Here is a 12,090-nt window from a genome sequence, read left to right on the forward strand (position 1 = left end):
TATAAACAGGCTACGCGTTGTACTACATTATCGACTCAGAGAAAACATACATTGTGAATTAACTTGAGCTACTTTTTTGTATTTTGCTCCGACAACAGCTGTGAGGTGTTCACGTACATGTGTTAAGATTTGGCGCTCGCAACAAGATTAAAATATGACTTACAATAAAAGCAAAAATTATTTCACACCTAATTGTAGATTTAGTTATATACATTGAAATCCTCAATACGGCGGGTATACCTTTGATATGAAGCACCGTCCGATCAAAGTCTTATATTTCTGACTTTTGTCGCAAGTTCGTGAAAGCATCACGCCAGCCACTACTGTTTGCGGTACAGCCGCAGTCCTCCGCCGTGGAAAAGGGGAGTTGTTGTCATCTGGCCGGCTGCTGTGTCGACCCTTTTGTCCAGGGGAAATGGCTGGGATTAAAGGTGCGGCAATTGGATGCTTTATTCATCATAGAAACACAACCCGGCGTTAACTGTGATATCGTGTTCGCGCGTTGAGGCTTATGGACGCTTTTGCCATTTTTAGCTAGCTAACGGTATTACACGAGTAGCGTGGAATAGTGTTAGCCGCAGGGCCAATCACTGTTGTTAGCATTAGCTTTAAAATACCTTTTTTTTTGTACTTGATTTAACAATAAATGCACCAACTAGTACGTGATAACTCCCAACATTACAACATGATGGTGTAATACAGCGAATGGGGCTAACCGCTAGCTAAAGCTTAAGTTCAGTGATTACATGCCAATTAGGATGCAGCTTGTGTGTGTAAGGTAGCGGTTTAAAAGATGGGTAAGTATAGACTACACACTAAAAAGGAGGTCTTTATGGCAATGTTCGGCTTATTTGTCACACGTTTGATCAGCTGATTCATCACATGGTAGCCTGGGGGTGCCCGGCTTCCTGCCTTCTATTGTGAGGAGGTTCCCTCGGACACACTATTAGGTACACCGCCTCATGGAGCTACATTAGTCTCTAAACCAGGGATGTCCAAAAAAAACGTTTTCCACTGAGGGCCGCTCACTGAAAAATGAAAGGATGTGGGGGCCGTTTTAATATTTTTCATTTTAAAACCAACACTACATGTATACACACATACATATATGTATATGGACATATATATATACACATACATACATATGTAAAACGCCTTCCACCCGATTGTAGCTGAGATAGGCTCCAGCGACCCCGAAGGGAATAAGCGGTAGAAAATGGATGGATATATATATATATATATAGATAGATAGAGATCTATATATATATATATATATATATATAATAATAATAATAGATTAGATTGTATATCGCGCTTTTCTATTAATAGATACTCAAAGCGCTCACAGAGAAGTGGGAAACCATCATTCATTCACACCTGGTGGTGGTAAGCTACATTTGTAGCCACCGCTGCCCTGGGGTAGACTGACGGAAGCGAGGCTGCCAGTTTGTGCCAAGGGGGCAAGGGTGAAGTGCCCTGCCCAAGGACACAACGGCAGCGATTTGGATGTCAAGAGGCGGGGAGCGAACCTGCAACCCTCAGGTTTCTGGCACGGCCGCTCTACCCACTACGCCATACCACCCATATATATATATATATATATATATATATATATATATATATATATATATATATATATATATATATATATATATATATATATATATATATATATATATATATATATACACACATTTACATGTGTATATATACACATATACATATATATATATATATATATATGTAACAGTCACTGATCTGCGTTGTGTATCTTGTAGTGAGGCACACACACAGGAGTTGAATCATGGAGGATTTATTCACCTTTTTTGAATAGAAACAAATACAACGGGGCGTCACACACAGTCCACGGCAAAAACGATCTCTCTCCACAGCTCCGAGCGTCAGTGCTCACTCAATTCAATTATATATTCTTAATGTGGAAATAATAATAATAATAATAACTAAAATAGTAATAATAATAATAATAATGAAAAGGTAAATAAAGCATGAAATAGTCTCAATTAAATTAATTAAATAAAACACAGTATGTAAAATATATACTTCAGCAAATAACAATATATATTAAGAAAAATGATCCTTAAAATGTGCAGTAATACACCTCATCTTTCCCACCCACATCGACTCTTTTTATATTTTTTATACAATAAACTATGTCAAAAATACCTCATAACATACATACCTTTTTTGAATAGAAACAAAAACAACGGGGCGTCACACACAGTCCACGGCAAAAACGATCTCTCTCCACTAAAAATAAAGAAGAAAATAATACACACTCATATTAATGCTAGAGCGGCACACAAGATGTCCACACAGACACACAGCAGAGCTCCTGACCCGTGCCTAAACTTACGAGACCAGGAAACCCCGCAACAACTGCCGCTAGCAATAGGCTAATCCACACATCATTTAGCATACAAAAGTATTTTTTTTGTCACTAATTCAACAACCAACATTCAGGAATTCAACACGCATGCCCACCAACAAGTCACAAGACAGTGCGCATTCCCACAAAACACTTTTAAGAACGACAACCAAAAAGTTTATAAAAAAAAAAGGAGAGAGACATAAACGTGACTTACCAGCTCCGAGCGTCAGTGCTCACTGAAGCTGGTCACAAAGGTGCAACGCCAAATCACCCCCCAGGGAAACAAAAAGGTATGTAATGGAAAATAATAGAGTGGAACCTATTTACAATGAGAAACACTTTTGGGGAAGTTCACCACAAAAAATTATGTGAATAAATGACCAAAATTAAAATAAAATAGAATAAAATTTAGCTCGGCTACATATATATACATACATATACACATATATATGTGTATATACAGTATATACACATATATGTCTGTATATATGTGTGTATATATATATATATATATATACAGACATAAATATGTCTGTATATATACACATACATATATATACACATACACATACATACATATATACATACACATACACACATATATACAGACAAACATATACACATATATATGTATATAAAGGGACAAGCGGTAGAAAATGGTTATTTATATATATATATATATATATATATATATATATAATTAGCTGTGGGCCGCAAACGTCAACCAGATCACACTTTGGAAACCCTTGCTCTAAACCTTTACTCCATTTTCTATACAGCTTGTCCTCCTTAGGGTCACGGGTGAGCTGGAGCCTATGCCAGCTGACTTAAAGTAGTGAGTGGCGAGGCACACCCCGGACTGGTTGCCAGCCAATCACAGGGCACATATAGACAACAAGCCTTCACACGAGCATCTACTTAGAGCAGGGGTGTCCAACTCATTTTAGCTTAGGGGCCACATAGAGGAAAATCTCTCCCCACGTGGGCCGGTATAGCTCGGTTGGTAGCGTGGCCGTGCCAGCAACTTGAGAGTTCCAGGTTCGATCCCCGCATCTACTATCCTAGTCACTGCCGTTGTGTCCTTGGGCAAGACACTTTACCCGTCTGCTCCCCAGTGCCATCCACACTGGTTTAAAAATGTAACTTAGATATTGGGTTTCACTATGTAAAGCGCTTTGAGCCACTAGAGAAAAGCGACATAAAAACATAATTCACTTCGACAACTACAGATTGTTTTATTTGTTTTACTTTGGCCTAAAAATAGAACAAGCCCATTCTGAAAATTGATATCTTACAAATAATCCTCTGGACAAAATACTTATGTGGGAAAAAATGGTACAGTTTCAAAAACACCATGAAGAACACAATGAACTTAGACTTAATCTCAGTGTATATACAAAGCAATTCAACTTGCTAAATCACAGCCCATCTAGGATTGAACAAAAACAAAAAAAAGCATAAACAAAAACTATTTTTTCATTACCAATGTTCACTTCCTTTAAAGTTGCACAGAAGACAATAATTTCCACAGAAGTATATCACTATGTGCAGTGTCTCATGCAGCATTTTAAGTGGGGTTACCAATTGTTTATTTTACTCCTGTTTTTTCTACGTTGGGTCGAGGGGGAGAAGTCGCAGCCCTGTTTTACTGTGTACCTCTTGCTTGGTATACTTGCTCGCCCCGGTATAAACTATTTGCTTGCCTAACAGAATTGCTATTGCGACATCCAGTGGACACATTTAGAACAGCAGTTTCTTGAATTTAAAAATGCAGCTCAATTTTACACTTAGCAAACTCATCATGATGCGGGCCGCATGTTTGATATCCCTGATTTAGAGTCTCCAATTACCCGAACATGCTTGTTTTGGGAGTGTGGGAGGCAGCCGCAGTGTCTGGGGAAAACCCACACACAAACTCCAGACGTGCTAAACACCAGGACACTAAAATATGAATATAATGTTAGTAATACTTCAATCTTTGCCAAGGCAGATTTAATGATGGCGCTTTTGTAGCTAATAAATCGTGTATGTTGTTGCTCTTTTGTAGCTCTCATCACACTGTCCTTTGGAGGGGCCATTGGTCTCATGTTCCTCATGCTGGGATGTGCCCTGCCCGTGTATGAGTAAGTACTGCTATCACATACTCAACCTTTTTTATTATTTGAAAGTCATGGAAATACAAGTCGTCTGTATTAGCCACAAGCTAATTCACATGCGAATCCCGATACTAAATCGATTAATAATTTTCAAAAATCGATTAAAAAAGCACAATTGTGTATATATGTATTATATATGTGTATATGTATGTACCGTATCTTTTGGAGTATAAGTCGCTCCGGCCGAAAATGCATAATAAAGAAGGAAAAAAACACAAGTCGCACTGGAGTATAAGTCGCATTTTTGGGGGAAATTTATTTGATAAAACCCAACACCAAGAATAGACATTTGAAAGGCAATTTAAAATAAAGAATAGTGAACAACAGGCTGAATAAGTGTACGTTATATGAGGCATAAATAACCAACTGGTATGTTAACGTAACATATTATGGTAAGAGTCATTCAAATAACTATAACATATAGAACATGCTATACGTTTACCAAACAATCTGTCACTCCTAATCGCTAAATCCCATGAAATCTTATACGTCTAGTCTCTTACGTGAATGAGCTAAATAATATTATTTGATATTTTACGGTAATGTGTTAATAAGTTCACACATAAGTCGCTCCTGAGTATAAGTCGCACCCACGGCCAAACTATGAAAAAAACTGCGACTTATAGTCCGAAAAATACGGTATGTATGTATATAAATATATATATATATTTTTTTTAAATAATTAAAAAACATATGTTTTGAGGGCATTTAAGTTAAATGTTAGTTGTGTTGAATCGCAAATTGATTCTGAATCGAATTGTCACCCCAAAAATCGGAATCATTTTAAATTGTTAGGTGCCCAAAGATTTACACCCCTATTAGTGCATTTACTAGGGTCAAGTCTCTCCCTGTCTTTAAAACCGAGGGATCCCGTGTTTCAAACTTTAATCAAGGGTCTTTGAATGCACCACAATTCTGTGATGTACAATGCAAAAGTACACATCACTTTGTCCGATACTACAATAAATAAATGTATCATATTTTTACCTTTCGTCTATCGCCTCATCCTTGTTCCCAAATGTTGGCGCTGTGTGTGTGAGTGAGTGAATAAATGTAACCTTTGATGACGTCTGTGTTGAGCTAACAGTGAAGTGTTTTTGTAGCATTTTTGCAAGGGGCTAAAGGTAGTGTTACACATTCCTAATCTAGCAAAATTGTTTTGACCTTAACTGAGAGATTATTGTTTATTTTTTTTAAAAACCCAGACTGAGATGATGTGGCTTTAAACAACCGCAGTGTTCATGCCACGGGCTGGCTTTGCCGCTGTATACCTTGTACATGCAGCACTTCCTGTCTCGTTGCATGACGGCCTATTCGCATCCATTTTCTCTCTCTGTGTGAAGCAAATACTGGCCGCTGTTCCTCCTCTTCTTCTACATCCTCTCGCCCATCCCGTACTGCATCTCGCGGCGGGTGGTGGACGAAGCCGACTCGGCCAGCAACGCCTGCAAAGAGCTGGCCATCTTCCTCACGACGGGTATCGTCATCTCGGCCTTCGGCCTGCCCGTCGTATTTGCCAGAGCTGACGTCGTAAGTGGCCCGCAGTCTTTAGGGTGTACAGGTGCGGCGTTGATGCTGGGGTTTGTGTTTGCACAGATCGCTTGGGGGGCGTGTGCGCTCGTACTGACGGGGAACATCGTCATCTTCGGGACCATCCTGGGCTTCTTCCTGGTCTTCGGGTCCAATGACGACTTCAGCTGGCAGCAGTGGTAAAGCAGCAGAGGGTCAGGGGCGGGGATACTTAAGTCTGTTAAGTTTTTATTGTTAGCGTTATTATAATTATAGTTACTTCTTGTTATTTATATGAATGGCAGTCTGTCTGTAGACCCACTCAAAAACTCGTGCAATATTTAGTTGTCCTTTGACCGCCTGCTTCACGTCGAACTGGGACCACGTGCGGACTTCCTCGTCTTACGGGACTTCTTCTACGACTGGAGTGTTTTTACATCCGAATCTGCTGCTGTGGTATTTTGAGTGTGAGCGAAAGTTCAAGCCTGTGAAAATCCTGAAAACAATGCCTGGAGACATGTCTGACCTTATAAGGCAACGTCAGGGCAGTGAGCCGTGACTCCAGTCCACTAGGTGGCAGTAAAGTACCTCAATGCTGGTTTGCCAACTGCTGACAGACTTTTAATAACAAAAAGTAGAGACTGTAAAGTACAATATGATTTCATTGTGATATTTTGCCAACATTAGTAATAATATGATACCGCAAATATGAGACAAATAATACAGTGGTACCAAGGTTTCAGTTTGTTTTACCATCATGTAAATCTAAGCTTTTCCAGACACACACAATATTTATTAGCTAATTATTGAAGTTGTACATGCATAAAACAATGTGAAATACATATAAATGACAGTGATGAGCAGAGAGCCCTTCGTATGTAGTTTTTTCTTCAATTCAATAGTGTTTCTCGCTTTCTTTATCAAAGTGATGGCACTCGCAACTTTCTTTGGCCCCACAATGGATTCATAAAATCAATTAAAAAAAAAAAAAGCACAGACTGAGCCACCGACACATGGTGTTCTTTGTTTGGGCGTTCTGCGGAATAATATGCAGGCAAAGGGGCTAATGTGTGGCCGTACAACAACTGACACCTGGGCACAATTTTTATCGTGGGTCGTATGAAAACCGAGGTACCACTGTATGTATTTCCTAAAAAACCTAATGCTTGTGTACTTTTAACATGTTGAAATGTTTAAGCAGACTTGTGTGTTTGCAATTCTCTCTATCTATGATTTTCTTAGCTTATAACAGCTGGCAAAGTAAAAAAAACAAAAACACTTTTCCTGAAAGCACACATTATGATCAAAACATTGTGTTTGTATTTTACATTAAAACCCACAAATAGAAATGACTGAAACATTACTGCCAGATCATCAACATTGCACATAAAAGCGTGTCCGTCCTGAGATCGGTAGGTTGGGAGTTCAAATCCCGGCCGAGTCATACCAAAGACTTTAAAAATGGGACCCATTACCTCCCTGCTTGGCACTCAGCATCAAGGGTTGGAATTGGGGGTTAAATCACCAAAATGATTCCCGGGCGCAGCCACCGCTGCTGCCCACTGCTCCCCTCACCTCCCAGGGGGTGATCAAGGGTGATGGGTCAAATGCAGAGAATCATTTCGCCACACCTAGTGTGTGTGTGACAATCATTGGTATTTTAACTTTAACTTTAAAAGTACTGAGAAATGACATGAATTGAAGTGCTTCAAAATAGACTCATCAAGAAGTACTTTGCCAAGAAAATGTGTACTTGCTTGATTAATAGAATATCTTCAAAGTATCTCAGCAATCCCTGAAAATCCCCCCACCCCTCCGACCCATTTTGTTGTCTGCTTCCAGCAACAATTGCAGTCTTCATAGTGCACTAAAACACAATTGTTTCTGCTCTTTGTAGTTAGACACATCGGAGAAGGCATTGATTGTACTCACAAGCATTAATGACGGCAGCTCTGTGAAAACTACTGACTTTGTTGCAGAAGGCAATAAACACTCCATGTTGCTTCCCCGTGGCAAATCTCAAACTAAAAACTTCGGTCAAACTCGTCCAATGTCGGAATATTTGTTGTGTATCTGTCGGATGGGCCTCTGCTTGTGTTACTGTTTTAGCAGTTTCTTCCCACACCTGCATTATTGTTGTGTTTATTTATTATTTGATAGGTCATATTACATGTTCAATGCTTTTTTTTTTTGGAAACAGAATTCAGCATGGTGGAGTTTCTTTTTTCTAATAAATGCATTTTGGAACATCCTCTCTGAAACGCTCAGTTATTGATCCAAGTTAAAATCCTCTACAACCAGGATCTAAATTGTTCCGGGGGCCACATATACAGAAAGCTAAGGACTTCAACAGTGGACATTTCATTTTTGGTTTATTTATTTTTTCAGAGTTACAGGACTGTTTGCTGTTTTTAAGGATCTGTTTTTTTTAACTGAACTTGCAGCGTGCCACCAGTTGCAAAGCCCAAATTATGAAAAAGAGAGGACCTAAAATGGAACCTTGAGGAATTAGGGCTGGACCGATAAAACAATATCAACATATATCGCAATAGACACATAATCGATATCAATATAAATTGCGTTCGATAAAATATTAAATGTATATTTATATTATTTGGTCAGAAGAAACCAGAAATTATGAAGCATGATTGGTTGCAAGAAGTCACTCGCGCTCTGGGAAGCCAGCTTAACAGGAAACAGGAAGTGTCACTGAGCAATTAGAGTGACACGCTAACAGGCCAATCAGGTAACAGTATCAACTACCATGTTTGGTTGCGTTGTCTTTCTGTCTCGCTGAGGATTCTCTGCATGGAGTGAGAAGACAAACTGGGATATATATTAACTCAATAATAGAATTTTGTCTTTAGATTTGTTGGTCTTAATGCAGAGAGTGCGGCAACACTTCTAATGTGTCGGTTTAATGAGTAGCTTCCCAAACTGCTCTGTAAAGTGTTCAATAGCTTATACACTACTGCCATCAAGTGTCTCGAAACTGCAACTACCTTCAAATTTACTGAAATGTTTTGACCACCTGGCTACCAGACACCTTCTCCTCTGATAAATAGCACCCTTGATACGTTGAAATTTGTATTACTGTATTTATTGGCAGGCTTAAATAAGTTAAAAAAAAAAAAAAATACATTTTCAATATCAATTAATATAAAAAAACCTATATCCTGATACAGTTTTCAGCCATATTGCCCAACCCTGAGTATAACTAAAGGTGAACAGATGACTACTGGCTATATCTGAAGTGAACAACAACCACCCTAGTTGCCTAAATCACATTATGAAAAAAAATAAAATGTAACTTCCAAAAAAGAGAGGACTTAAAGGGGAACTGCATTTTAGGGAATTTTTCCCATTGTCCACAATCTTTAGAGACAAGAAGACGAAAGTTTTTTGTTTTTTTTAAGTACCAGTAGAGTGAAAAAAACAGTTGCCTCTATATTGAAGCTAATTTCATATATATCTGATTTATGACACCAAAAGACTTCCAAAGTTTGCGAGTAAATAGAAATGATCAAAGTAGTATCAATCTCACGGAGATTCCCGAGCCATTTTGAGAGATAATGAGCGAGCCAGTCATGTGATCGCGTGACGTCGCGTTGGGAACCAAAGATCCCTTCCCCATCAACAACAATGCTAATCAATCAGACTTTGTGAGAGCCAACAACGATTACTTTGGGAAAATGATGATTCAGAACCTTATATTTTTGAGCCCGAACACAAAGAGGATGAGCAATACGTTTTAGAAGCCGAGTGCTCAACAAATGCATCTTTATTGTGACACTATAGCATCCGCAGCAAATTTTAGGTGTTACACATACAAACTAACCATAATAAACCAAAATAAAACACATTGACTGTAATATATCCACTCGGCTATTAGTATGTCAGCAATAGCAGCGTAAGCTAGCATTAGCTCACTGCTATCGAAAATAAAATAGTGTGTCTGCATTGGCGCTTATAATAACAATATTACTCATACTTGGTTAATTTTCAGGTCGTGACATGTAAATGGAGTATTGTTGGCGCTTTCTGGATGTTTTTAGAGAGAGTATAATGAGCACAACAGAGGACCCTCCATCTGTTGACTCATCTATTTATGATTTAAAAATGCATAAAAAAGCCAAGCATATGTGTTCTTGTCTTACAAAAGGATTGTGAATGATAAACGGCACATCTCTTTCCAAATTCTGCGTATTTCCAGTATGACTGATCTAATCATATGGGGCGGCATGGCGTAGTGGGTAGAGCGGCCGTGCCAGAAACCTGAGGGTTGCAGGTTCGCTCCCTGCCTCCTACCATCCAAAATCGCTGCCGTGGTGTCCTTGGGTAGGACACCCTTGCCCCCGGTGCCGCTCACACCGGAGAATGAATGATGAATGAATGAGTTGTAAAAATGAATGTTGGGTTCTCACTTCTCTGTGAAGCGCTTTGAGTGTCTAGAAAAGCGCTATATAAATCTAATCCATTATTATTATTATTATTATTACACTGACGTCAATCTCCGAAAATAGTCAAAGGTGTTCGGAGCAGAATATTTTGTGGCATTTTGTGATGTTTAGACAGTATTTGCACATATTTTGTGGATTGTAAATACAATTTTATAACGTTTAATGGATAATATTAAACACAATTAAGCTTAAAAAGTCAACTTGTTTGTCCACTCTACTGCTACTTTAATTCTGGTGGGTGATATACTAAACTGTGTCCACCAGATGGCACTACTGATTCAGAGTTCTTGGCCCTTTCTGAGTCAATTTATCATCCTTCACTATTTGACTTTTGTCAGGGCAAGAACCCATGACACATTCGTACAATCATACACTGTCCACTGTCTGATTTATAGATTGTGCCAGTGAAACCCTTCTCTGAATACTGGCACGGTGTTTATCATCAGGATGTATGAGAAGTGCAATGAAAGTAGTGCTGAGAGTTTTTTTTGTTCTTTTTACTTTTGGTGGCCTTTCAAAGACACAAAGGATATTAAAGTGACAGCAACACGCTGCAGGGGAGATTTGATCTCGGGGAGGGAGACGTCATCGTGTGACCTTGTTCATCACTCCTCGTCCTTAATGTATGCAGCCAAGCAGCGTCCTCATCTGTCTCACAGCAGGACCCCTCAAAGTGCCCCCAAGTCACTCTACTCATAACACTGCAGCCTCGACAACACACACTATACAATACAACTGTACGCCATGATCACGGTACCTATACCACGATTATAGTTCGGTTCATTTTGGGTACAATAGAGCACAGGTTCTCTATTTTCTGACATTTCTTCACATTGAAATAAAGTGAACTAAAGGAGACATGTCAACCACCATTTATACTGTATATGTAATGGTGGTTCTTTGGTCAAAATGTTGCAGAGATTATGTTTTACAGATCATCTTCAAGTCGCTTTCTGACAGTCGCTTCAGGATGCGCCGTTTTGTGGGCGGTCTTATTTACAGCGTCTTCTCCCCGTCATCTATGTTGTAGCGGTGTAGCGTGCAAGGACGGGAGTGGAAGAAGGGTCGAAAGATGGAGCTAACTGTTTTAATGACATTCAGACTTTACTTCAATCAATAACGGAGCAGCATCTCCTCATCCGGAAACAACCACACCGGTAATGTGTCCCGTGAAAAACCGTCCGACCGGAACTCTAATAACTAAAGTTCCTTGGGTGAATAATGTAAACTCACTACACCGGTATGTTTTAGCACTTTCATGGCGAGTTTACTGACAGATATAAGTAAGAACTTTACACTACTTTATATTAGAAATGGCAACAGCGGAGGATGAATGTCACATAACAAGAAGCTAGAGAAAAAGAAGAAGCTTATCGACTACGGTGTCGGCACGGATTACAAAGGTGGACGCGTGCAATTTTTCAGGATTTACGCAGATCCCAAATACAGATCAGCAGGTACCAGAAGGTAGAAAAGTTTATTTTGCATAATATTTTGAGACAAAACGCCAGATAATATTTCTTACCTTATACACACACCATAATAATACTCCTATGTTTAATGTGCCGACAGTCCA

General features: G+C 39.1%; 1 protein-coding gene across 1 annotated transcript; it reads left to right on the plus strand.

Moving 5' to 3' along the window:
• The first annotated feature begins 288 nt into the window (after positions 1–288).
• Positions 289–8,305, plus strand: LOC133616991 (leptin receptor overlapping transcript-like 1). The gene is made up of 4 exons (XM_061976617.1): positions 289–431; positions 4,437–4,512; positions 5,889–6,075; positions 6,142–8,305. The coding sequence occupies exons 1-4, from the start codon at positions 416–418 to the stop codon at positions 6,256–6,258; spliced, it is 396 nt and encodes a 131-aa protein (XP_061832601.1). The 5' UTR covers positions 289–415; the 3' UTR covers positions 6,259–8,305.
• The last annotated feature ends 3,785 nt before the right edge of the window (positions 8,306–12,090 follow it).

This window comes from Nerophis lumbriciformis, linkage group LG16 (genome assembly GCF_033978685.3).
Source record: "Nerophis lumbriciformis linkage group LG16, RoL_Nlum_v2.1, whole genome shotgun sequence".
Taxonomy (NCBI): Eukaryota; Metazoa; Chordata; class Actinopteri; order Syngnathiformes; family Syngnathidae; genus Nerophis; species Nerophis lumbriciformis.